The sequence below is a fragment of the Galleria mellonella genome, unplaced genomic scaffold (genome assembly GCF_026898425.1).
Source record: "Galleria mellonella isolate WM207_F2 unplaced genomic scaffold, CSIRO_AGI_GalMel_v1 utg171, whole genome shotgun sequence".
Lineage (NCBI taxonomy): Eukaryota > Metazoa > Arthropoda > Insecta > Lepidoptera > Pyralidae > Galleria > Galleria mellonella.
The window spans coordinates 2,002,659-2,025,746 of record NW_026442014.1 but is presented as its reverse complement, the minus strand read 5'-3'; the positions used below and the strand labels follow the sequence as shown (position 1 = coordinate 2,025,746).

The window sequence follows — 23,088 nt, the reverse complement described above, 5'->3', positions numbered from 1 at the left end:
GTATTATGGTTTCGTATCCTAATTTTATTGTCGTATTAAATCTTTCCTGTGTGGTCCCGGCATAGAGTGACCCACCCGAGTCAGAATTTAATGGCCGAGGGACGGGCAGTAGTACTTCTCTTAAAATATCACCAAAGCCTAACTGCGGTTGCCAATCCGCTTGCCAACTGTGGAAACTACTGGCAAAACTTTCTAAGGGGGAGGCCTATGTTCAGCAGTGGACAGTTAACGACTCACATGATGATGATGATGATGAACATATATTTAAAACTGAAACATAATTAATGCAAATCTACTTCATGGCAGAAAGTATTTCTGAGATTTCTATATAAAGTCATGTAAAATTATGGGTCACATAGTCAAGTTTAAGTTTGAACTTCCTTTCGTGTCTTATACTTATCGTCTATACTGTTCAATTACTTTGTTTAATTTTAATATCCGACTGGTTGTAAAAACAGACACTGTAACCAAATATAATATTTTGCGTTACAGAAGTAAACACACAGTTGTTTCGCGGACAAAGAGCGTCGCGTCCACACAGCCGCTCAGTTTCGAGCACAAATTCAATCTCGACAAACAGATGCTCGATAATGAAGAGGTAAGTTTATTAAAGACTTTAATATCTTTTATTTTTTTTTACTATGGTACAGTACTCTTTAAATCTACTCTTTAAATAAAAAAAAAAGAATTGTGCAAATTGGTCCATAAAACATACGTGTAAGATACACGCCGAACGTGTAATCAACGTTTTTAAATCTGTTAAGGAGTTCCTTAAAAAAAATATAATTATGATTTTTTTTTTATGAATTTAAGTGAAATGTTTTTGGGAGAAAGAATTAAATTAAATATTCATGTTGCCCTATGAAATTGGAATTACTCTGCTGATCTGATCAAATGTTGTATTTCTGAAAATGTCTTCTGAAGATGTCTGACTATACTTAGGAATATCGTTTGAGAATAAGATAAGATTGTTCGGCAACTTTAGTATGCCTTTTACCTTTAATCAGGAGTGGCCAGAAGAGGACAGCTGCGTGGACATCGAGAGCGTCAGTGAGCCACAGTTGAAACGACTGCCGCCGCTGCTGTGGCTCGAACTGACTGCCCTTTTCGACCGGTATTCGTTGCCCTTCCAAAAGCGAAAGCCGCCCAAGAAGAAAAGAAAAGAAGGTACGTACGCCGTTTTAAACTTCTACAGTTTTATTATTTGGATTCAGGAATTTGTTATTCATATATCATAACTGGACTAGAGCAGGACATTGCTATGTCTTCTATTGTCTTTGGCGCTGAAGGTCAGGATGCAAAATGTTACCACCTTGTGCCCGAGTATCCATTCTAAATATTGCAAACTATTTGGATTTTTTGACAATGGAGAAAAAGGAATAGGTGACTACTCCTTAGGTACATTTCCCAAATGTACCTCCAAATCTATTTAGTTACTGCTTACAATATTTTCTGCGCATTTTGTGGATACAAAGGAACATATTCAATGTCGTCATATACTTAAAAGTTTATTATACATTATTCTAATATACCTACCTTTTTTTAAGGGATTTGAGATGGTAAATAAGCTGCTGGCCTACTTAATAATCTGTGATAATCGTCTGCTAATATAAAAAGTTGTAGCTAGTAATGTTCTTGGAGTACGGATTCCTCTCGGATTAAGTATTGAACTAAGAGACATGTGTAATGGTTGTATTCCGGCCAACAGAGGGTTCTGTGTTCGGCGTGTCGCTGGAGACGCTGGTGCGCAAAGATATGATTCTGTGGGAGGAGACGTGGAGTTGCGTGCCCAGTATCGTGCGCGCGCTTGCCGCCGCGCTGCGTGCTCGTGCTGCACACGAGGGTCTGCTGCGCGTGCCCGGCAACAAGCACAAGGTACAGTACATACTACTCACCTTCGATTATTATCGAATAATTATTGGGGTTTACCCCAATAATGTGATGCCCCAGTAATGTGGCCTAAGAATCCTATTGTCAGTAACATACTATACCAGTTTGACCTCCTTGCGGTTCCCCTGGAAACCATCCTAGTTATTTGTAATGGACGATTGTAACTGATAATAATGGAATCTTATCCCTGTCTTTGCTAACGGTATACGCTGGCGGGGCATCAGTGAGGGATGATAGGTGAGAATGAAAAAGCAGGTCAGTTAGCCTATCGTGATGAATACACTTGGAATTCAGCACTGGTTTTCAGAGAGACCACGAGAAGGTCGACCTAATAAGGTATATTGTTAGCAATAAGACTGGTAGTGCGCATTACTAACAATCCCTTTCCCCCATTCAAATATGTTAGGCAATTTGACTGTTATGTATATCCATAATGCAATGTATTACAAATCTACACTATCGTTACAGATCGAAGCGCTGTGTCAGCTGATCGAGCGGCAATGGTATTCGGACCGCGCGAGTGTGGAAGCAGCGCTAGCGAGGGCAAGCAGCCACGACCTGGCGGCTGTCTTCAAGCGACTCCTCCGAGCGCTGCCGCAGCCACCACTCACTCAAGAGCTCATGCGGTTGTTCTACCACACATATGGTTAGTCGCTAATTGTTTAATCCATATTTAATTTATCCGAGGAAAATTTTGGTCAAAAGTCGTCAGCTAGGCAGCTGTGTTTCCATGTCTAAAGTACAATTACAGTACATTCTAAGATACGGAGGCATTGTGTCGTCAGGAATAGCAATTTATGAGAAATACTTGGTGTGCCAAAGTTGCATCATCTCAGCCATTATCTGTCTTCTTCTGAACAAAGGCCTTTCCCATAGACTGTCATAAGGACGCGCCCAGAGTCATCTGCATCTACTGGCTCCCTGCAATGCATTTGAGGTCGTCACTACATCTAGTGGAGGGTCGTCCTCACTGCGTTTGCTCATCATTTATATTGCTGCATAAAAAGCTAGAAATTGCTAAAGTTAGTTTGTTTAAGCATTTAGTACTTAACCTAGTGATTAAGCCTGCATCTATTATCTATGAAGATGTCTGATTTACTTTGAGGATTAGATTATCACGATAGCCAAGTAGTTTATAAATTAGGTTTTATTTGAAGTTTCCCTTCTCAGCATTGGCGTATTGTGCATTCTATTCAACGCTTCTTACATTATTTTGTCTTACTCTGTCACTCTGCACCATGGTAACTCTCAACCATACTTAATATTTGAGTTCGTTCACAGCGTTGGCAGGCACGACGCAAGGTCGAGCGTTGAACCTCCTAGTATTGTTGCTACCAGCAGAGCAGCGCGCCACGCTACGCGAGCTTCTGCGTCTGGTGCGAGAGATCGTTGCGAGGGCTGACACCAACAAGATGAGTGAGCACAACGTCGCCATGATCATTGCACCTGCGCTCTTCCCGCCTAAGTAAGTTTGCACTGAGCATATCATCACCTTTATAGTGCAGGTTGCTTTCCATCACCGAGGTTTTGGATTCAGTCGGACCAATTTAGAAAGTGAAGTTTCCTGAATTGTTTTCGGTCTAAGTGTTCTGGGTTCAATTAAATTCAATTTATTTATTGCATTCTACAATATTATTTTGAAAGATGTTAATAATTAATCAAGTATATTGTAGATCCTGTCGGGCACAGCAATTAGAAGCGAAGGGGACGTCGTTTTTTAAATTTTCATAAAGATTTCAAGGGTTGTACCCTTAAACGAAATTCATTCATTGCCATCCCACAGACCTGAACTACTTGCATCTATTGATACTTTGCAACACATTTGAAGTCGCAGACATCGCCACTTTAAAATCTTTTTCCCCATTGGTTGTCTGTTCTTTGAGCTATGTAACAGATCTGTTACCACTGCAAATTAGTGAAATAATGTAAACCTTATTATGATATTAATAAAAACTTTTTTACATTTCAGCTTGTTGATCAAATCGTCAGACAGTCTGGAGACGCAGCTCGCTACTGCGGCCAACAGTTGCCACGTGACGGAAGCCCTGATGCGATGGTGTGACCAACTGTGGACGGTGCCCGCTTCCTTACACGCGGCATCACAGAGGAAGCCTCTGCCTCACAGACGAAATCACCATACCTGAACAATGGGCTGTAAACACTGACTATAAGGCAGATTCACCTGCTCTTGTGATTCTGACTTTCCATAAGGGCACACATATGGTACATGGGATATCTGCCCAGGATCCTGTTTGATGTAAACCTTAGAAAGTCGACATTATCGAAAAGCTCAATTGTTTGTGAAATTCATGAAGAAATTTGTATTTTTTTATCTTCCTAAAGACGTTCCAAATTGTGTGCCCAAGGGCATATGTAATACAGCCCTGGAAATAGAATAAGTTCTGGTTTACTAACATTTCGAGAATATCATTTAGGATACTGGATTCTAGTGTGCAAAGAACTTCACTGTGTATAGTGCTCGTTTAAGTATTATTTTTTTTTTATTAACGATTGAATGTTGTTTTCAGTCAAAGTTGTGCTGTGCTTAATGTAAATCCCTGAACAATATTTGAGTGATATGATAAATATTATTCAATATAATCATTATACATATACTCACGTGTTAATATTGTCGTTAACGCATTTAGTGTGGTATAAGAATGTGAATAGGATGCCAAATGTTCATCATAATTATTTCTTAGCGATTAAAATATTCCTCGTAAATATGTATGCGACAACGATTGACGTAAAATATATATGAAATTGTCTATTAGTTTAATTATTAAAATTATTCGGTGCCATTTCTCATTTGGTTTGTATTAGTTACCATTTTGGCAAAGATCCTACGATATGGTGCCTTGTATTGATGATATTGTAAATTGTAAGTTATTCCAAAATTCCATGTGACTTTGCAAATTTTTATGTAAATAATAATTATTACTTAACTATACGATTTTTTGTATAATATTTTACCAATACTTTGACTAGGCAAGCAAAGACTGACTTGGTGTTATGGATAAAGTATATAATGATATTGCTAAGTATATTTACATGTATTATTTAAAATAATAAAATACCACAATATTTCAAAAAAAGCATTTTTATTTATTAAATCGATTTTGTTAATGTTTTTAACATTTTTTTTTAAGTCAAAATAAAAAAAAAAAGATAGCCTTCATAAGAACTTTCCTTATCTCTAACATTTCCTATTTTTCAATTTTATTTTACACTCACCAGTAATAATATCAATGGTGAGTGTAAATTAATAGAGTTGACGTTATTTATCTCTTTTAATCACTTTCTCTTGTTTTTTTGATTGATTTGTAAATAAAGTGGAGAACATGTAAAATTAATTAATTAATGCCCATGCCACAATCCCATACCATCTCAATGGTCAGAAACTCCATCCAGATGGACATTATGATAAAAAAAAATCAACAAAACTTAATATTTATAATTTTTTATCACATACACAGCTTCATTGTCTGCTCCGCAGAGAATTCTTCCTTTATCACAATGTAAACTATTAATAGGCTTATGCAAAGTGGGCATTAAAGAGTTCACTGTCATTGTATTTTTATTCTCCAAGGGTACCCATGTCGTTACTTGGTTATCAGGCCCTTTTGTGGTTTTGGTGATCCCCTCCACGTTCCAATCCCAAATTTCACCAGACACTGAACAAGTTAGCAATTTATTTGGGTTCTCTGGATGAAACTGCATTTCGGTAACACCTGCCGAATGGGCATTTAGCAACGAGGTAGGGAACGAGTTCATACGTAGATCCCAGACAGCGAGTGATCCAGACTCGCTGCCTGCAAGGATTACGTGAGGTTGCGTTGGATGGTATACGATGCAAGTGGCAGCAAGTTCATCACCAGCTAAAAGGAATGATGCAGTAGGTTTGTTGTCTGTAATTCTGAGATCCCATATCTTCATGTGTCCCCGTATATTGCCGGTTATAACCTAAAAAAGATATCAAACAATTATTCTTCATGAACAAACTGGGTGAAACCAACACTGAGTTTGACAGTATGCGATCGACTTTATAGTAAAAGTCAAGAGTATCTATTGTATAGACTTCTATGCATGAGTTCTGAAAATAGAGGTAGCAAAAGTGAAATGTGAGAAAATATCTTTGGTACTAAACTTTGTATTCAATCACAAATTATTTTAAATATTAATTGGCGAGAAATTGCTTTTACAGGTAAAGTTATTTTGTGTATTTTATTGCACATGCTTTACAATGGACACAAAAAATATTTAATATACAATGGCAGATTAATTCCATAGAGGGATCTTTGATATTGTAGTAATGTGGCGGCAGGTTAAAAACCTTTTTTGTAACATTAAATGCAATATCTATTTATTTAAATATTTTTATCTTTTTACTTTTTATTACAACTATGTTTCCGAGTCGCGCAGCAGAGAGAGAGATTATATATATATATATATATATATATATATATATATATATATATATATATATATATATAAATAATAATGAACTTACACATATAAATAAGTATATTATTATTTTTCCAATCCACCTGCCAAGCGTGGCAACTACTGGCAAGCAACAATACCCCCAAGGGGGAGGCTTATGTTCTGCAGTGGATAGTTAAAGGCTGATATGATGATGTGTACATATGAAAAATGTGCTTGTGGAATATGGTAAACTGTAATAAGTACCTCATTATGCTTTATGAAGCAAACAGCATGTAATGAACAGCTGTCTATTGCAGTGAGTGTGCGACTTATAGTCCCTCTTCGACCATTCAATATATTTAAATTGCCATCTTCACCGATTGTTGCTATATCACCTTCAAATGTATCTAAAGATGTGCATGAACATTGTTCTGCTCTGTAACAAGAAAATTAAATAAAATTAAATTTCTCTTTTAAATTGAAATGAATTACTACTCACAGATCAATGGAAAGAAACATGTTTTTTTTTATGTGTGAAAATGGCATGGTTATCCCGCCTGCGCTATCGGTATACACTAGCGGGGTACCAGTGAGCAGTGATAGGTGAGGATGAAAAGGCAGGTCAGTTAGCCCACTGTGATGAATTCAATGATAAATTGGTCACGATAGTTTCTAGGGGGAACCACGTGGAGGACGACCTGATGGGGTATATTGATAGCAATGGGGACTAAACTCCTCATTACTAACAATCCCGTCCCCCCCCGGAAAGAAGCATGTTAAATATCATAGATATTTAACATTCTTCTTTCTATCTTCTGATAGATAGATCACCAATAGAAACAACAAGTTAAACTGGGCAAAATGGAAAAAGGATGACCTAGGAAACAATGAAGTGATGTAGGATGAACAGGTAAAGGGTGGGAAATAATAGTTAAGGATAGAGATAAACGGTTAGAGGAGGCTTATACCGAAAAAGGGTTCCTATCCTGGAACAAGAAGGATTAATTTAAGATATAGGAAAAGTAGTAAGTATGTAATGATCTACCTACACACCTAGTATATTCTAAATAGGGACTGTCTAAAGATTGGTAAAGAATACTCACCCATAGTTGTGTAACTTTTCCCAGGCATATATGTCTTTAAGCGGAGTTTGTTTCTCGTACGCGCTAACTTCTAGCATACGCACATCCCCGTCCGACGTCGATACAGCTATCTTAGTTTTGTCCACAAATTTGATCTGTGTAACATCCCCGTCCACGGTGTATTCAGAAAGCACCCGAGGATAATCAATCTCTGCGTCTTCGTGAAGACTTTCTAAAGTCCAAACTTTTACAGAATTCACGTCATCGTCCCAACTACCGGTAAAAAAGCATTTTGTCTCAACGTACTCTTCGGGTATCCACCTAACCTTATTAATCTTCTGAGATACAAAAGTGCCTTGTACGTCTAGTGGCATTATTGGTTTTCTTTTCTAAATCTAATAAATAAATGTATCAGAATTGGCCTCTATGCTGTGAAATTTGTAGAAATTCAAAATTGAATACAGTACAAAAAAAATATTCCAAAATTACTATGAACTGACAGCTACTGATAGACAGATAAGTGACAATAATTGTCACTTAATAAGAGGGTTACCAATAAAATTTTAGATTTTACAGATAAACCGTATAGCATTTCCCCAACTCCGAGGCCAATTTTTTACCTAAACAAAACCTTTTATATTATTTTTTAAAATATATACTATTTTAAGAAACTAATTGTTATTGTATATGTTACTGTAATCAGTTGCTATATATTTTTTTGTTATTTATATTGTATTTATATATCAGAAACCTGAATTATTTTGTCTCTCGGGTTAGCTAGTGTGTCTGTTTATATTTTAATGTAAGCTCTGAATCTAAATTAAAATAAAGGGTTTGGGCGAAGAAAAACAGCAAGATCTAGATCTAAAGGGCTATATTGGCAATATTGACAGTATAATCCCACAGATAATATAATACTATATTAATAACTATCCAGATTATTTTAGTTCGAAACAGTTTGACTTTGATAGCTATGACATATGGTTATGGCATCGGCTCTGCCTATATTGAATAAAACTGGAAAATGGTATTATATTACCAGCTTATAATATTAACATAATAATATAAATAAATATACACAGTGTTGTATAACTATTTATAATAGGTCATTTTAAAAAATATAGATACTAAAAGATATTATGAAAAATTTTGACTATTTATAATAAAAAGTTAACAAAATGCTAAGAATTAGTGATATAGAATTATAAAGAAGTTTTTGTTCTGAGTGACGTAGCCCTGGTACAGACAGTTGTCCAAGTCAGCTGTTTTTGTTTTTCATTTGGTTCTTTCTTATTATAATTTTATTTTCCAATCCAATTCGATAATTTCAGGTGTTTGCCGTGTTTTTTTTGTTAAGGTTTACATCTGGTATTATCATTTATACAAAAAAAACATATATTTACAAACTTGTGCCAAAGATCATATGCGCTGATAAAATATTAAATACCTGCTTATGATAGACTATTTAAGGATTAAGAAAATAATACAATGACACGCGAAGGAATATTGCCGCCGGCACAATCTGCATTATACATTTCAGAACATTCCACACATGTAAAAATACATGAAGAGGGCCTTGAAAAACTTTCTGCAGAGGTAAGTTCCTGGTTACTTAAATAGTTTATTCTTAGTTTTATTTAAAAAATCTAATCAGTGATGTTTTGCGCCCAGATTAAACTCATACTTATACTAGAATTAATGGGGGAAGTCACTCAATAACATATAATAGAATTGGAATTACATTTTTTTCCAAAGGAGTAAAATTGTTATACCACAGTGGTTAACAGGTTTGCCACCATTATATGTGTATAATTTTTTTTTACATTCTACTATTTTATTTCTTAGAATTTTTAATGCATTTCAGATGTTTACATCAATAAAAGATAAACTGGAGATCCCAGACACAGGGGCCAACATTTCATATCTGAGTAAAGATGATCCGAAAGCAGTTGACTGGATATTTGTGGCTGATGCTCTTAACTTTTGCTTCTGGTCATACACTGGAGCTGTGAAGTGGACTGTGGATGGGCATAGTGGTTACTATGCATTGGAAGCAGCACTGAGTAGGGCTGTTAAGGTAAATCAATAGAATTTTGTAAATTACATAGATAAGATAGTTATAAATATTGTAAGAAAGGATGGACTTATCTCTAAAAGAGATTTCTTCCAGTCAACCCAATACAGTGAGAAAGCATGTAGTTGACAATCTTCTCTTTGAGGATGAACTATGTGGAGATTGACCTGATAAGTTCGTTGTTGTTGTGAAGCAGTTAGACCCCATTACTAACAGTCCCTTTCCTCCCCAATGTATACTGGTGATATAAAAGTAATTTGCAAAGGTTCTGAATTATAATTAGGCAGTGAATTTACAGGGTACAGAGGAATAACACCCGAGTCTTCAGGAACAGCAACACATGGGGAGTATCATGGGTGAAACCTTTCTAAGTTACATAAAAAAATCTTATATTTATGGGATAAAGCAATAGTGTGTCTGTATTATAATGTGATGTTAATGTTGCTTGTATCTACAGGCGACAGTTATCATTTATCATCAAGTGAGCCATCAGCTTGTTTGCCAAATTCCCGAGTTGCATAAAAAGAACGCTAATGCTAGTTCAGTTTTGTTTTTATATTACTGCACTGTTGTTGCGTTAAGGTTTATTTGCCACTTATGTCTGTACATTGAAGTCTCTCTAGACTGTAGGTTACAATATCAGGGGTTCTCAGAGTGGGATTTGGGTCATCCTTTTGTGAGGTGATGGTAAAAGATAATTACAATACCTATTATTGACTTGATTGTTGACAAGAAAAGTACACACATTTATTTATAAAATTTATATTTGCTTAATAAATGATATGATCTTGAATTTTGGTAGTATTTTTTCAGGAAGGTATTGACATTACAAATCCGAAATACTATTCAAAAATAACAGAAAACCAACTTCGTACTATAATGAGAAGTGACAATGAAGCAGAAATACCTTTATTTGACAAAAGATTATCTACATTGCATGAAGTGGGCACAATACTCTTGCAAAAATATAATGGCACATTTGTGTCGTGTTTGAAAGAAGCCAACAAATCTGCAGTGAAGTTGCTTCAGATAATTGTAGATAGTTTTCCATGCTTCAGAGATGAGGTGGTGTACAAGGGTACTAAGGTTTCGCTGTATAAACGAGCACAAATTTTAGTTGCCGATATATGGAACTTCTTTCATGGAACGGGCTGGGGTGAATTCAAAGATATCGATGCCATTACCATGTTTGCCGATTATAGGATCCCACAAGTCTTGGTATATTTTGGAGTTTTGAGTTACAGTGATACATTGATGGATAAAGTGAAAAATGGTAAGTTCTTTCAACTTTTAATGTTAGTTCTTAGGTGTGGTAGACATTGCAATTATTATCTGAAAAGAGTCATACTTGTAACAGAAATTATGATGTTATTTCGAGGGTGGGTCAGGGAATAACCATACTGTACGCTAGTAGTGCTATTATTTATATTGAAAAGAATTTGTGATAGACATACAAATCTTCCCAAGACTTCAGACAGGTGGCCAGTTGTGAAACCAAAAGCCAAAATCTTGAGTGATATGGAGAAAATTATTATATTGGCCCTAATTAATTAAGATAAGGGCAGGAAGATGATGATGGTGATGATACAGACTTTATATAAATATTTTACTTGCTTCTTAACAACATTGTGTGGGGGAAAGGGATTGTTAGTAATGTGGACTACCAGTCCCAGTGTCAGGTCGACTTCGATGTTGGCACCCTTGGAAACCATAGTGCTGAATTTTAGGTGTATTCATCATGATGTAACTCATCACTGACCTGTCTTTTCATTCTCACCTATCATCCCTCGCCGTTGCCCCGTCAGCGTACATTGTGAGCGTAGGAGGGGTTACCATTCCATTATCATCCATTAAATATAGACATTATATAAGTTATGTGGTGTTTTTCCTAATGCATGAGAACCAATCCAGGAAACTGTTAAATTGTCCAGAAAATCCAGAGAAGGTTTAGTCAGCTTTATAAATTGCGTATCCACAAAGTTGTTATGACAGTTTTTATTTCCAGATGTTCTACTTGAAAGTGGTTCAGAAGAAGAGGTGGAAATCAGGGGCTGTTCTATTCAGGCTGTAGAGCTTCTTAAAAAAAGAATCGAGGATAAGATTAAGAACAGCAAGAAAGACATGGAAGTACCGAATTCAAGTGTCATTGATTACTACTTATGGTGCTATAGGAGAAAATATGCGGATGAATTAGAAAGAATACCTTTTCACAAAACTTTGGGTATTTATTATTAAAATATAATTTAAACACGAAGATCCGCATTTACTTAGATTGTAATTTTGAATTGTAAGGATAATATTGATATTGTAAGGAATTGAATTGTAAGGATAGAAAAAGATAATTTAAAATAATGTTATATTAAAAAAAAATATTAGATTAAAAAAAAATAACCTTTTTATTCCTATCTGTACAGTATATGCGGTGTCTGAGATACCCATATTTCTCTTAAAACATATTGATCTAGTCCCGGTCAGAAGGTTATGTTTTTCGAATCTAATATTTCATGTTATACATATTTTTGTAATTTACGAGGTGAAGGAATAAATGATATACATCTTTGTTATTTCAATTTTATTGTTTATACTATTGTAACATATTTTTTGTTATTTTTTACATTATCAATTTATCACAATAGTAATATAATAATGGTCCCGCAGTATAAAGTAAGGAGGGAGTCTATTATTGCACCGCTTACAGTTAAGTAGTTTATATATATAGTATTTTTTAGCCAGATTCCTCACAGCACAGCTAGGCATGTTCCAAAAAGTAGTAGTTCAATTAATTTATATTTGGTTTCAAAAGATACTATCAATATGTCTAAACCCTTAAGATGGCTAAAGACTAGAAAAAAAAGTTTAATAAGGGATTAATGGATAGAGTTATCTCTGTTGACGACGGTTTATAATTCATTTTACTACAATTACATATTTAAATATCGTTGGTTAAATTATTTATTGTTTAATTTTGTTTTTGGGATATTTTGTGGCATTTTTAAGATGTTCCGTCATAAAGAATTTACTTAATGTTTTTTATTTATTATGAAGTCACATCTGTTGATAGAGCTACGGTATGAGGAAACGGCTAAATATTTGGACACGACCACTATATTCTGCGTGTTGTAGTACAATGCGGGGATAGTTGACACTTTACATTATAAACATGTATGATATTTTTTGAGTTTAAGTATATTTTATATAAAGAATTGATACTCTGATCAAATATTATGTTTAATCCATAGGTTATGTTTTTTTTTTTTCTACGGATTGAGTGACGTAAGACACATCATGCTGTAACACGCAAACTATAGGAAAAATAACCAGTAACATAATGTTTTATATACAACTTTGGCATTTGCTAACAACTTAAATTAAGAAGTGATGACATTTAAATGAAGTTCAGTAAAATGGCACTAACTTATTTACACCGTAACCTAAATACGTTTAATATTTATACGATTAATATCGTCCACAAAAATATTATGCAACTTTTCTCTTCTCTCTTTTCGGGTTTCTTAAACTTTAATATTCCTAAACCATTTTCAAAGTGATAAAAAAAAATAAAAAATAAACTAATACACGGCTGTTTAAGGGAAAGATGGTCCTGTTTTTAGTAAATTTCTACTCTGATTCATTCAACACATTTACTCGAACTCTGCAATATAAGATGAGGGTGAAATTGCAGTTGTTTGAGATTTATTAAATTTTGTTAGTAAAAATCCCCATCACTCCTATTATGACCCCCAGGTCACACTTTGAGAAACCCTGCTTTAGGTATTAGATGAAACATTAATGGGGGCATGTGTGTATAACAGATTTTAGTCGTCCATAATAGTGTTTCAACTACATGAATTATTTACAAAAATGTAAACAAGTTGTAGCTGAAATACTGTGTTTTGAACGCATGTACAGAAAATCATGATGCGACAAAATATATTTATAAGAAGTCAGTTGGAATTAACCAAATGTATTTTCGACGCTGATAACGAATCTAGCTTTTATTATATGAGTCACATAAACCAAATAATGGATTTGTCAACGTATCTTTTGATGACAATGTAAGTCACTAGACTTATTATAACATACTGATGTTATCGTTGCATTGATACACTTCGAGAGATTACGCTTGTGGCCTAATTCAGTAATAGCAATAAGCACATTCTTGTATATAAATATTTGTAATGCTTATTCTTTAATAAATAAATAGAAAAAAAGTATATGAATTCTCTTGAAATATAAATAAATTAAAAAGAAAATAAAAACAATATATTTTACCCGCCCCAATCGGATTGTTTGACAAAAGTTGTGCCCCTAGCGCCCCTGTTTAGTTTTATTTGACAGAGGATCATTATTTGTTTTTACATTAAAATAATAATAATAAATTAACAAAAAGAAAAATTGTAAGAATTGTCCAAAAAAAAAAAACAAATTCCATTTTTATTTTTTTTAAACTATTCCTACTTAGCTGTCAATTCAAGTATTTAACGTCACGTCAAATATTTGACAGATGACCTCTGTCGGGTTAGTATTTAAAAAAAAATATAGAATATTAAATTAACCAACCGTTTTAAGTGGGACGCTAAAAGGACAACACCAATAAAAAAGTATAAAGCCAAACCATCAAAAGCTTATTTGCTATTACTAAATTTGTTTTTGAGGCTTTCAAAGAACGCTAATTTGGATTTTATAGTTCCAGGTTCCGGTTGAGGGCTCCCTGGTCTGCTGGATTCCTTCGTGATTTCCTCTCCTTCTGGAATCTCTTTAGAGCCACCGGGTACCTTAAGCGGATTTGGCCGAGAGAGTTTCAGCTCTTCTCTGAACTCTTTGGAGACACTTCTGGCTGTTAGGCTGTGCATGTACATTTTACTTGATAATTTATCTGAATTTAAGATGTTATCTTTGCTTTTTCGCCGCTTCGTGATCGGTTGTGGTGGCTGGAAGAAACATATGATTCGTTTAAAATAAATGATTATGTTTACATGAATAAACAAAAAAAATAACTACATTAAATACATAAGTGAGATTGGGGTTGATGCTATGTTGCCATTCTTTAAACCTATCTCATTAAAATTCTATTTGCTATAACAGCGAAATCTGTATTCTAAGGACCAATATAAGCAGTGTGTTCGCATGGCTGTGTTTCGGTTTGAAGGGTGGGATATGGCGTGAATTTACACGGTACAGAGGAATAACACCTGAGTCCTCAGGAATGGCAACGCATGGGCGGTATCATGGGCGAAACAGTATACTCTATTATGTCCATGGTACTGCTCATGTGTATAGGCGATGGTAACCACTTTTCATCAGGTTGGCCGTCAGCTTGTTTGCCATTCTAAGTTGTATAAAAAAAACTAAATGTTTAATAGGTATTATACATTAAAATTAACATTATTATAGTTTACGATGGCAAATAAAATAGTAGTAAACAATTAAATTAAAGTATTAGTCTTAGGAATAGGTTAAGAGAATGGCGGTTCAGATTCGGTCTCATTGAAAATGTTTAAATAGTCATATGGGCGTTTGTTTCCTTTTTAACTAAATATCTATATACCAAAACAAAATCTTTAAATAACATATTTAAGATAAAACAATAATAACATTAGTAGGTATAATAATATTATGAATGTAAAAGTGAGTTTGTTATCTCTTGACACGTTAGTACTGAAATTTGGTAAACACATATTTGAGAGAAAAAAGGACATATGCTATTTTTAATCCCGGTTAGGTGGATAAAGTTATGGTGAAAGAGTATAAATACAAATTTAGTATATGCAAAAGTAATTCATTATCTGCCATTTTAAAAATAATCTAATTCTGAACTGAGTATTAACTGACCTTCACTGGCTTATGCAAATTATCCATGCTAACAAACTTTTTAGCCAATTCCTTCACTTTGGGCAGTTGTGGTAAAATGTCTTCCGCCTCACGATGCCTCTCCAAGTCTCTTTTCAAACTTTCCTCTTTAGCTGCAGTTTTATCGTCTACATCGCTACTCGCACTGAGTCTGATATTGGTTTCCTCTAGTTTCTTATCTGTATCGATATTGTCATTTCTGTCGGCCACATCCTCATATCTCGGAGATACCTTATCTTCAGGTTGACATTTCACTATCTCGCCTGTTTGTACATTGTAGATCTTGATTGAATCTTCCAAACTACTCGTGCTTATATATGAGTTGTCCACGCTAAAATTAGACGGCGAATTTAAAGGCTCGTCAACTGTTTTATCATTTTTAATGTCTACTATAGGAGTTGTATTGTATGCGGACTGCATAATTTCTTCGAATCTCTTGTCTGTATCATCATCAACATATGCTGGTTTAGCGGAAAATAATGTATTTTCATTAGCGTCATCGTATTCGATTATAATATCTGTTTTATTATTATTTGAATTTGTGGTTATGGACTCTTTAGGCTGGTTCTTAGCGAACGTCGTATACTGTTGGTTTGCGGCAATCGTGTTGAATTGCTTTATAAGTAATCCCTGAAATTTCAATATAGTTATGAAGTATATATTCGCTATGTTTAGTTATTATATTCAATAGTAAATTTAGACTATTAAAACAGATTCTATAACGCCATCTAAAAGCCCCAATTCGTGCTAATTATTAACAAATAGAATAACATTTTATACAACGTGGTTTGCGTGCTATTATAACAAGTAGAGAGGTGCAATTTTTTAAAAATGCCAACTCATATTGCTGTTTACTATAATTTAAATGATACTGATGTAGGTATAGATACATTGTGATAAAGGTAATGAGTAAGTCGTGTAAGAATATGAATAGAAAATATTGTTATACATGTTAGTTCACAGACAAGCCATCCAATGCGGTTAGTCATAACTTTTTGGGCAAAATCGTACAACACTCACCACTAACTTCTTGGAAGATTACTGTAGTAATAGTACTGAAAATGTTCATTAAGAAGGACACAAATCTATAAGTGCATTACTAGAGATACCCTCTTATTTGTAAGTGCAAAGTGCTGTTAGTCAGCGGATTCTTATATAACAAAAACATGCCAACTTTTACACACAACAGGCTACTGTGTGTCAAAACGAAGATATTTTAGATTTTTGTGGACGATTTAGCAATGATAGAAGATCCTTTAACCAATTGAACGTTCTATGAAAGGTGGTTGTGATGTCAGAATTATCCTAAAGTTTTCTAAGTCTAAAGAATATTGCGTATGTCCGGGCACCTATGTAAGTATCGTACATAGTCAGAGATTCATATAATACATAAGTTGAAATTTCGGTAGGACTGATTACATTGTCAGTATAAGTGCTAATTGAGATTGGAGGTGTATTAGAATATTTTGAAACAATGGAAGTTTTCACCAGAGGTCATTACGGAAACCTTTGTTTAACCTTAGACTTCCACCGAACGTATAATTGAGACCAGGCCGCCGTTTAGAGCGAACGCACAGGTCTTCGCTTCTGAGAGTGTTGCTCCGCCTAACATTCGTATACGTCTCGAAAAGGTCTTCAGTAATTTCTGGTATTTGTGGTATTTTAAGTCTAACTATATCCTCGTTTTCCACATAACCGTCACCTTCCTCGCACACAGTTCTACTTTGTTGTCTTACGTTGGCATTTCGACTGATTTTACGCTTGTCTGTCACATGATTTTCGTCAGCGTTATCGTTCTGTCTATCGGGGTTTTCGAAAATAGGGTTGATGGCGAAGTTGGGGCTCGCATTTCGTGGGCTGAGAACGGCGCGGACGATATTCTGATGAAGGGCGGTCGCTTCGAGGTCGCTCAATGAGCTGCTAGCACTTACAGGCGATAGTTCTGTATCGAAATTATCTAAACTTGTCGATTTGTTCATTGATGAAAGGGAACTCGTGTCACTGTAACTACTCTTCTTGCGAGACCCAGATGAATTTTTTGCGTTTTTTATGTAATAATCTCTATCGTAGCTGGAAGAAATAGAAAATTGTATTATTGTATTGTGATCTATCAGTACTTACAATTTAATAGTTAATCTAAAAGGCACTATAACGTAACCTACCGTTTATATTCAGAAATATCTTCCGCTAGAACATCTTGTAATATCCTTGGTGAAGGACTTTTTGATCTTGTACCATTCATACTTATATCAGTATTAACTTGTAACAATGGAGGATTGTTTTCATTGATTTCCTTAACTGGGATTTCTTCTTTATTTACATTTGTTTCATTTAATATCTTTTTTGTAGTGTTTGTATCAACATCGTCGATGTCCATAGTTTTAGCAGTTAGTGTATCAAAAAGAGACGAAGTACTTTTAGCCGTCAATCTCTTTTGTATTGCTTCCGGAGAGTAAGGGTTGTTTGGCATTTCAACGTAGTTCAGCCATTTTTGGCGTTCTCTGTGTGCAATCGAGCCTGGAAGTTTAAAGATATTTATGTTGTATAGGTACAAATTAGGGTTTATGAAATATTTAATAATTAAAACTAAGATAATATGATATTGTTATTTACCTGGTATTAAGTCTTCGTTGTCTGTATCACGTGTTGGTATTCTGAAAAAAAAAAACAAACCTAACTTAAGGACATGTTCAGTTACTGTGTAATTTTATTTGGATCAAGCTTCAAACTTACAAATTAGCAATTTACCGTTATAGGTAGATGTTATGCGATACATTAATCTATCGTTTACCGGTTGCCTTTATTCATAATACTAGTTCTACTTTATTTACGTGTAGTAAACCTTGTGCAATATATCAGAAGCTTGTATTGTATCTTCGATAATTGTAAACCGATTTTAGTTATTCTCTTTTAATCTATAGCATTTTAATTTATGTTGGTTCCATACTAGTGGTCATGATGAACTTTCTTTTGGGAAACAAAATATGAATTATCTTATTATAATTATACTATATTTTATTATAAAGTGGACGATTTTACTTACTCCTGTGGATACTCGTCAAAATGTTTTCTTCGTAAACTGTCCGCATACCTTTGTACTGGAACAGTAACTGTTTCTTCATATTCTCCCTCTCGCTCATGCTGACTTTGTAATGTTGTTGATCCTAAAAAAATTACGTTTCAAGAGTCTTAGTCTTTTTTGTGCAATTACAATTTGTCTCAATGTGAAAGTGAGTCTACTATTTATTGCTATTTAATGCTTTATATGCCCTACTATTATTGTCATCAAACTTGAAAACATGTAGTATTTGATACGGAGAAGGATATAGGACATCATATCTCGATTCATTAGTAATTCTAGTTCATTATTATTTACAATGTTATTATTCTACAAGACCCTTATATTTTACCGTTTACTTATCTTCAGGTGAACTATATTTATACTTGTTTGCTATAATTGTTATCATAATAAATATGTAGTAATAATTTACCTTTATGACTGGAGAAACTATCCAAATTATCTTTTTTAACTGTTTCTTCATTAACGAGTTTTGCATCTTTCATGTCGTTATAATCTTCTACGTTCCCATTAAGTATAGTTCTGTGTATTTCTTCCTTCAAATTGAACTCTGCTTTAGGCAAAGGACCGCTGTTTATATCAATTTCTAAAATTGAATCATTTCCATTTTCATTATGAACATTGTTTGAACTGTCCAGCGCTACGAAGTCATTGTCATGTATGCTGTCATTTACAGCATCTACTATCTCAGTAACATGGTTATTAGATTCATTAAAATTTTCGAAGTCCCCAGATTCAGCTTCCACAGTCAAACTGTCTGGTTCATAATCTAATACTTCATCTATTTTAGGTTTTCCGCCAATCACGTGTTTTGAATCCAGAACTCTTTTAAAGTCGCTTTTGTACTGAGCGTCCTCTTCACCATCATCACTGGCATTGTCTGATAAATCAGTAGTGTCGTCAGCATCTCTATCACCTATGAGAGCTCGATACTCTGTGTTGCTATTCGGCACCAACATTGGTACAGGAACTGATTGGATGTTTTTTATTTTCTTCTTTTGGAAGAGCCAGTTTTCTTCCCAACTGCCGTCCACTGCTTGTATGTCGCTGCCGGATACTTCATCGAAGTCGCGGTCTTCGTTATCTTTAATAACAAATAAGATTATTATTTACACTATGTATTAAATAATTAATTATTATAAGTAGGAAGAAACTGACTGACTCGTCAAAACTGCTAAATAAATGAATATTTGTATAAACATTTCTAATAAATAATAAGTTACTAAGAAAGACTATTTCGAAATCCATGTTTCAAGTGAAACAATTGAGACGTTTTAATACAAATTCTCACAGCTTTCAACGACTATCTTACCGGTACTATGTACTATGTCCCCACCAAATTCTGGAAAAGGTATGCGTTTCGGTAGTTCATGCGTATCATCTGTGCCTTCGCCTTCCTCCCATTCTGATATGTCTTCGTTGAGCTGAAATTTTTTTACAGAAATAAATAGTTTATACTAATACTAAAAAGTATTTTCTCGGTATGAGGGAAAGGCATTATTCGCATTATGGCGTTACAATTTATTAACGGCATCTAAAGATCCAAAAGGCCAAATGGTACGGGATAACGACCTTATGTGCAGTTGGGGTATCACAACATTGTAAGTTTTTAATATAGTTATTTTAATTTAATGGAATTATATATTATATTGTGTAGCTATGGCCGTGTAGTCTAGACGGCTTGACCAAAAAAGGGGGTGTCAACTGCCGTAGTGACAAATTTTAAAACGTCTTCATTTCAAGTTCCTAAATCTGTAATAAGTACTAAATGTAATATTTAATTATCATTCTAACTGTTTGGATCGCCATCCAGTTGTTTAGACTACATTATGTTCCATACGTAAACATTCGAACAAATGATAAATTAATAAAAAAATATATTGTAAAACTTTGTAAAACATCTTTAGAGCCTTTGATACGTAAGTCGAAATTTATATTTTTGACACAATATAAATTGTTATTGGCAGAATGTGGAAATATTGAGGACTACGTTCATCACAACAGCATCATTATTTAAACTATAAAAAGCTTACAGGTGGGCTGACATCTCGGTGTCTGGAATGAAGCGAGCGAGGCGAGGAACGTTCTGAAGGTGTGGGGCTCGCGCTTGCAGAATGGATGCCGCTGCTGCGTCCACCAGACCCATTTTCCGGTATCTTTCGATCGAAATCGATCTTATTGTATCTCACGATCACCTGGAATTAAAATGTTGCATTTGATCAGGGAAACCTGTTTAAGTGGACCTTGGATATGTAAGAAACCTCTTTTATTGATAATTATAATGAAGTCCCGACACTTTTACATTGAAAGATTTCTGTTACTAGGAATTTTCAAACCTCGTTAACCGAAATTTGACTTCTCAAACTTTTCGATTGTTTATCTCTTTAATTGGGTCTTTATAACCCAATAATCCAAAGACAAATTTTCAGGTCTTAAAACATCACCAAAGTCTAGCAACGGTTGCTAACCCGCTAACCTGCTAACCGTAGTGATTATTGTTAAAACCCCTTATGCCGAAGGTCTATGTTCACCAGTGGACAGTTAACGGTTGATATGAAGACGATAATTGAGAAATGTCATGTCACCTACTTAAAACTAAAACACATCCACAAGCACACTTGGCGACAGAAACATAAAACTTGGCGATAAAAACCTCATCCGTGTTTCCACTTGGAACGTAACTAAAAACACTGCTAAAGAAGTTATACATATTCTGAGTGCAAATAAAGAAATTATTTTATGTTTTACGTATTATTAGGAGCAAAAATAAAAGACGTAGATACAGTCACTTTTAGTTATATACTGGGAAGTAAAATTGTATATCGTAAGTACGATGTATGTCATAGGGTTGTCTCTCTGTTTATTATTTGTTATTTTAACTTCAGTATACATATTGCCGTGTGATCCCGGCATAGAATGGATCATTTCTGCCTTTCCCGTGAGTATCGTTCGAGGCGACTAAGGGAAATTAAAAGTCGAGGGATGAGCAGTAGCGTCCTTTTTAATACATCACTAAAAGCCTATTTGTTGTTGCGGGTTGCCAACCCGCCTGTTGCCACACTGCATCACACACACACAACATCACCAAAGCCTAAAGCGAGGCAATCACTGGCAAAACTCTCCTTTATGAGGTGGACATATGTTCAGCAGTGGACACTATACGGCTGATAAGATAATGATGAGTGATGATTAGAAATTTTTGTTTTTTTTATGCAACTTAGAATGGCAAACAAGCTGACGGCCCACCTGATGGAAAGTGGTAACCGTCGCCTATAGACATGAGCAGTACCATGGACATAACACAGCATACTGTTTCACCCATGATACCCTTCATGCGTTGCCATTCCTGAGGACTCAGGTGTTATTCCTCTGTACCTTGTAAAGCACAGCTATGCAAACACAACTGCTTCAAGGTTTAAACACGAATGGGACAGAGGTACCCGCAATCGACTTTTGTACAAAATCTCCCTCTGGTCCTCCTCCTCCTAAATCCTTATAATAAGTGTTGCAATCTCTGATTTAAACCCATTGTGTATTGTAATAAAAAAAATAGTTTACAAAAAACGTGTCGCGTCGTTTCATGTTTACAGTTCCAACTTCATGTTGTATTAGAGCGATAAAAAATTACGAAAACTATGTAAACTGCGTATGGTTGTGTAAAGTAGGTCGTTATTTTCACAACCTTGACTTTCTACTGACAAATATTTAAATTTGTTTATGTGTAAACAATAATTTTAAATTTTAATAAAAACAAACACTTTACGAAATATTACTGAACGGAATAGACCAGTTTTATTAGCGTTCAAAGGGTTGAGAGGGGGGGGGGGTTATTAGTATAGCTACAAATAATAATAAAGTTTGATGGAGAGAAAATTTTAAGCAAAGCAAACCGAATTTCCTATCCCTTGTTGATTTTGCCCCTCAGCCCTGAAACGGCCTTGTAATACATTTAATGTACCTACGTTTTACGTAAGTATGTTATACTAAGTCTATGGTTTTTCCTATCTTGTTTTTTCCTCAAAAAGGTTGTTTGCAAAATATTGCCCTATCGATAAGATCGACTTTTGTACTTAGCTATCTAGATAGTTTAGTGGTACAAAAAGAAAGATTCAGAAATGTGTCCGAATGACCGGATCATATAACTTTACCAGGATAAAAAGTAGCTTGTGACCTTCCTCATTCCATATATAACAAGTACTTATGCCTTTTACGAGGATTGCTCGAGTTATTAAGACACTTAGAGGTAACAAACACACTTTCACTTTTATAATGTTAGTAAAGAAGTAAGAATAGAAAAGATCTCATAAAGATGCCAAACATCTAGTAATGGGGGGAAAGGGATTGTTAGTAATGGAGATTGAGAATCCCATTGCTAGCAATATACCCAACCAGGTCGACCTCTTCGCGGTTCTCCCTGGAAACTATCATGGTTAATTCCTGATGAATTCATCATGATGGGCTAACTGGCCTGTTTTCATTCTCATCTATCACCCTTCACTGGTGCTCCGCCAGCGTATACCGTTAGCGCAGGCGGGGGTACCATACCATTTTCACCCATCAAAAAAAAACACCTTAGTCTCTAGGAATGATATCACATGGGGGATATAATTACTACTTATTTCCCAAGAATTTATTTTAAAATAATAGTCTTTACTATTGAATGTGAAAGTGAGTTTGTTTATTACCTT

The 23,088-nt window shown here is 34.8% G+C and overlaps 4 protein-coding genes across 20 annotated transcripts in view; 2 read left to right on the top strand and 2 right to left on the bottom strand.

Moving 5' to 3' along the window:
- The window catches only part of LOC113518148 (rho GTPase-activating protein conundrum), a 105,124-nt gene extending 100,139 nt beyond the window's left edge, over positions 1 to 4,985 (top strand). For all 6 annotated transcript variants that reach the window (XM_052892932.1, XM_052892931.1, XM_052892930.1 and 3 more), the window contains 6 exons: positions 493 to 598; positions 1,008 to 1,167; positions 1,709 to 1,875; positions 2,359 to 2,536; positions 3,172 to 3,355; positions 3,860 to 4,985. In XM_052892932.1, the coding sequence (XP_052748892.1) occupies positions 493 to 598; positions 1,008 to 1,167; positions 1,709 to 1,875; positions 2,359 to 2,536; positions 3,172 to 3,355; positions 3,860 to 4,034 (970 nt within the window). In that variant the 3' untranslated portion in view covers positions 4,035 to 4,985. The remainder of the gene's footprint in view (positions 1 to 492; positions 599 to 1,007; positions 1,168 to 1,708; positions 1,876 to 2,358; positions 2,537 to 3,171; positions 3,356 to 3,859) is intronic.
- Positions 4,986 to 5,326: 341 nt separating this feature from the next.
- LOC113518213 (nucleoporin Nup43) lies at positions 5,327 to 7,920 on the bottom strand. Its single transcript, XM_026903018.3, has 3 exons — positions 7,419 to 7,920; positions 6,580 to 6,751; positions 5,327 to 5,853 (listed from the first exon to the last, which is right to left on the bottom strand). Exons 1-3 carry the CDS (start codon positions 7,769 to 7,771, stop codon positions 5,335 to 5,337), a joined length of 1,044 nt encoding a protein of 347 aa, XP_026758819.1. The 5' UTR covers positions 7,772 to 7,920; the 3' UTR covers positions 5,327 to 5,334.
- A 455-nt stretch (positions 7,921 to 8,375) lies between these two features.
- LOC113518241 (queuosine salvage protein) lies at positions 8,376 to 12,041 on the top strand. Of its 3 annotated transcripts, none has more exons than XM_052892877.1 (5): positions 8,376 to 8,424; positions 8,729 to 8,993; positions 9,262 to 9,474; positions 10,285 to 10,744; positions 11,477 to 12,041. In XM_052892877.1, exons 2-5 carry the CDS (start codon positions 8,886 to 8,888, stop codon positions 11,704 to 11,706), a joined length of 1,011 nt encoding a protein of 336 aa, XP_052748837.1. In that variant the 5' UTR covers positions 8,376 to 8,424; positions 8,729 to 8,885; the 3' UTR covers positions 11,707 to 12,041. The 3 variants fall into 3 exon arrangements, with proteins under 3 accessions (XP_052748837.1, XP_052748836.1, XP_026758870.2); XM_052892876.1 differs by lacking the exon at positions 8,376 to 8,424 and adding an exon at positions 8,485 to 8,636; XM_026903069.3 differs by lacking the exon at positions 8,376 to 8,424 and having other exon boundaries at positions 8,638 to 8,993.
- The window catches only part of LOC113518558 (uncharacterized), a 142,215-nt gene continuing 131,155 nt past the window's right edge, over positions 12,029 to 23,088 (bottom strand). For 7 of the 10 annotated variants that reach the window (XM_052892865.1, XM_052892862.1, XM_052892864.1 and 4 more), the window contains 9 exons: positions 20,434 to 20,595; positions 19,713 to 19,824; positions 18,813 to 19,484; positions 18,365 to 18,485; positions 17,935 to 17,975; positions 17,484 to 17,838; positions 17,058 to 17,391; positions 15,304 to 15,951; positions 12,029 to 14,402 (listed from right to left, as the gene is read on the bottom strand). In XM_052892865.1, coding sequence (XP_052748825.1) covers positions 14,097 to 14,402; positions 15,304 to 15,951; positions 17,058 to 17,391; positions 17,484 to 17,838; positions 17,935 to 17,975; positions 18,365 to 18,485; positions 18,813 to 19,484; positions 19,713 to 19,824; positions 20,434 to 20,595 — 2,751 coding nt within the window. In that variant the 3' untranslated portion in view covers positions 12,029 to 14,096. Of the gene's footprint in view, positions 14,403 to 15,303; positions 15,952 to 16,341; positions 17,392 to 17,483; positions 17,839 to 17,934; positions 17,976 to 18,364; positions 18,486 to 18,812; positions 19,485 to 19,712; positions 19,825 to 20,433; positions 20,596 to 23,088 lie in introns of those variants that run through there. The other 3 variants (XM_052892867.1, XM_052892871.1, XR_008252607.1) reach the window with 2 other exon arrangements.

Excerpts from the sequence above, each read along its gene's own strand:
- LOC113518213 (XM_026903018.3), bottom strand. The coding sequence starts at position 7,771 with ATGCCACTAGACGTACAAGGCACTTTTGTATCTCAGAAGATTAATAAG. Across the intron at positions 6,752-7,418 it reads GAAAAGTTACACAACTATGG|AGCAGAACAATGTTCATGCA; the intron begins GTGAGTATTCTT and ends TTCTTGTTACAG. Across the intron at positions 5,854-6,579 it reads GCTTCATAAAGCATAATGAG|GTTATAACCGGCAATATACG; the intron begins GTACTTATTACA and ends TATCTTTTTTAG.
- LOC113518241 (XM_052892877.1), top strand. The coding sequence starts at position 8,886 with ATGACACGCGAAGGAATATTGCCGCCGGCACAATCTGCATTATACATT. Across the intron at positions 9,475-10,284 it reads CACTGAGTAGGGCTGTTAAG|GAAGGTATTGACATTACAAA; the intron begins GTAAATCAATAG and ends GTATTTTTTCAG. Across the intron at positions 10,745-11,476 it reads GATGGATAAAGTGAAAAATG|ATGTTCTACTTGAAAGTGGT; the intron begins GTAAGTTCTTTC and ends TTTTATTTCCAG.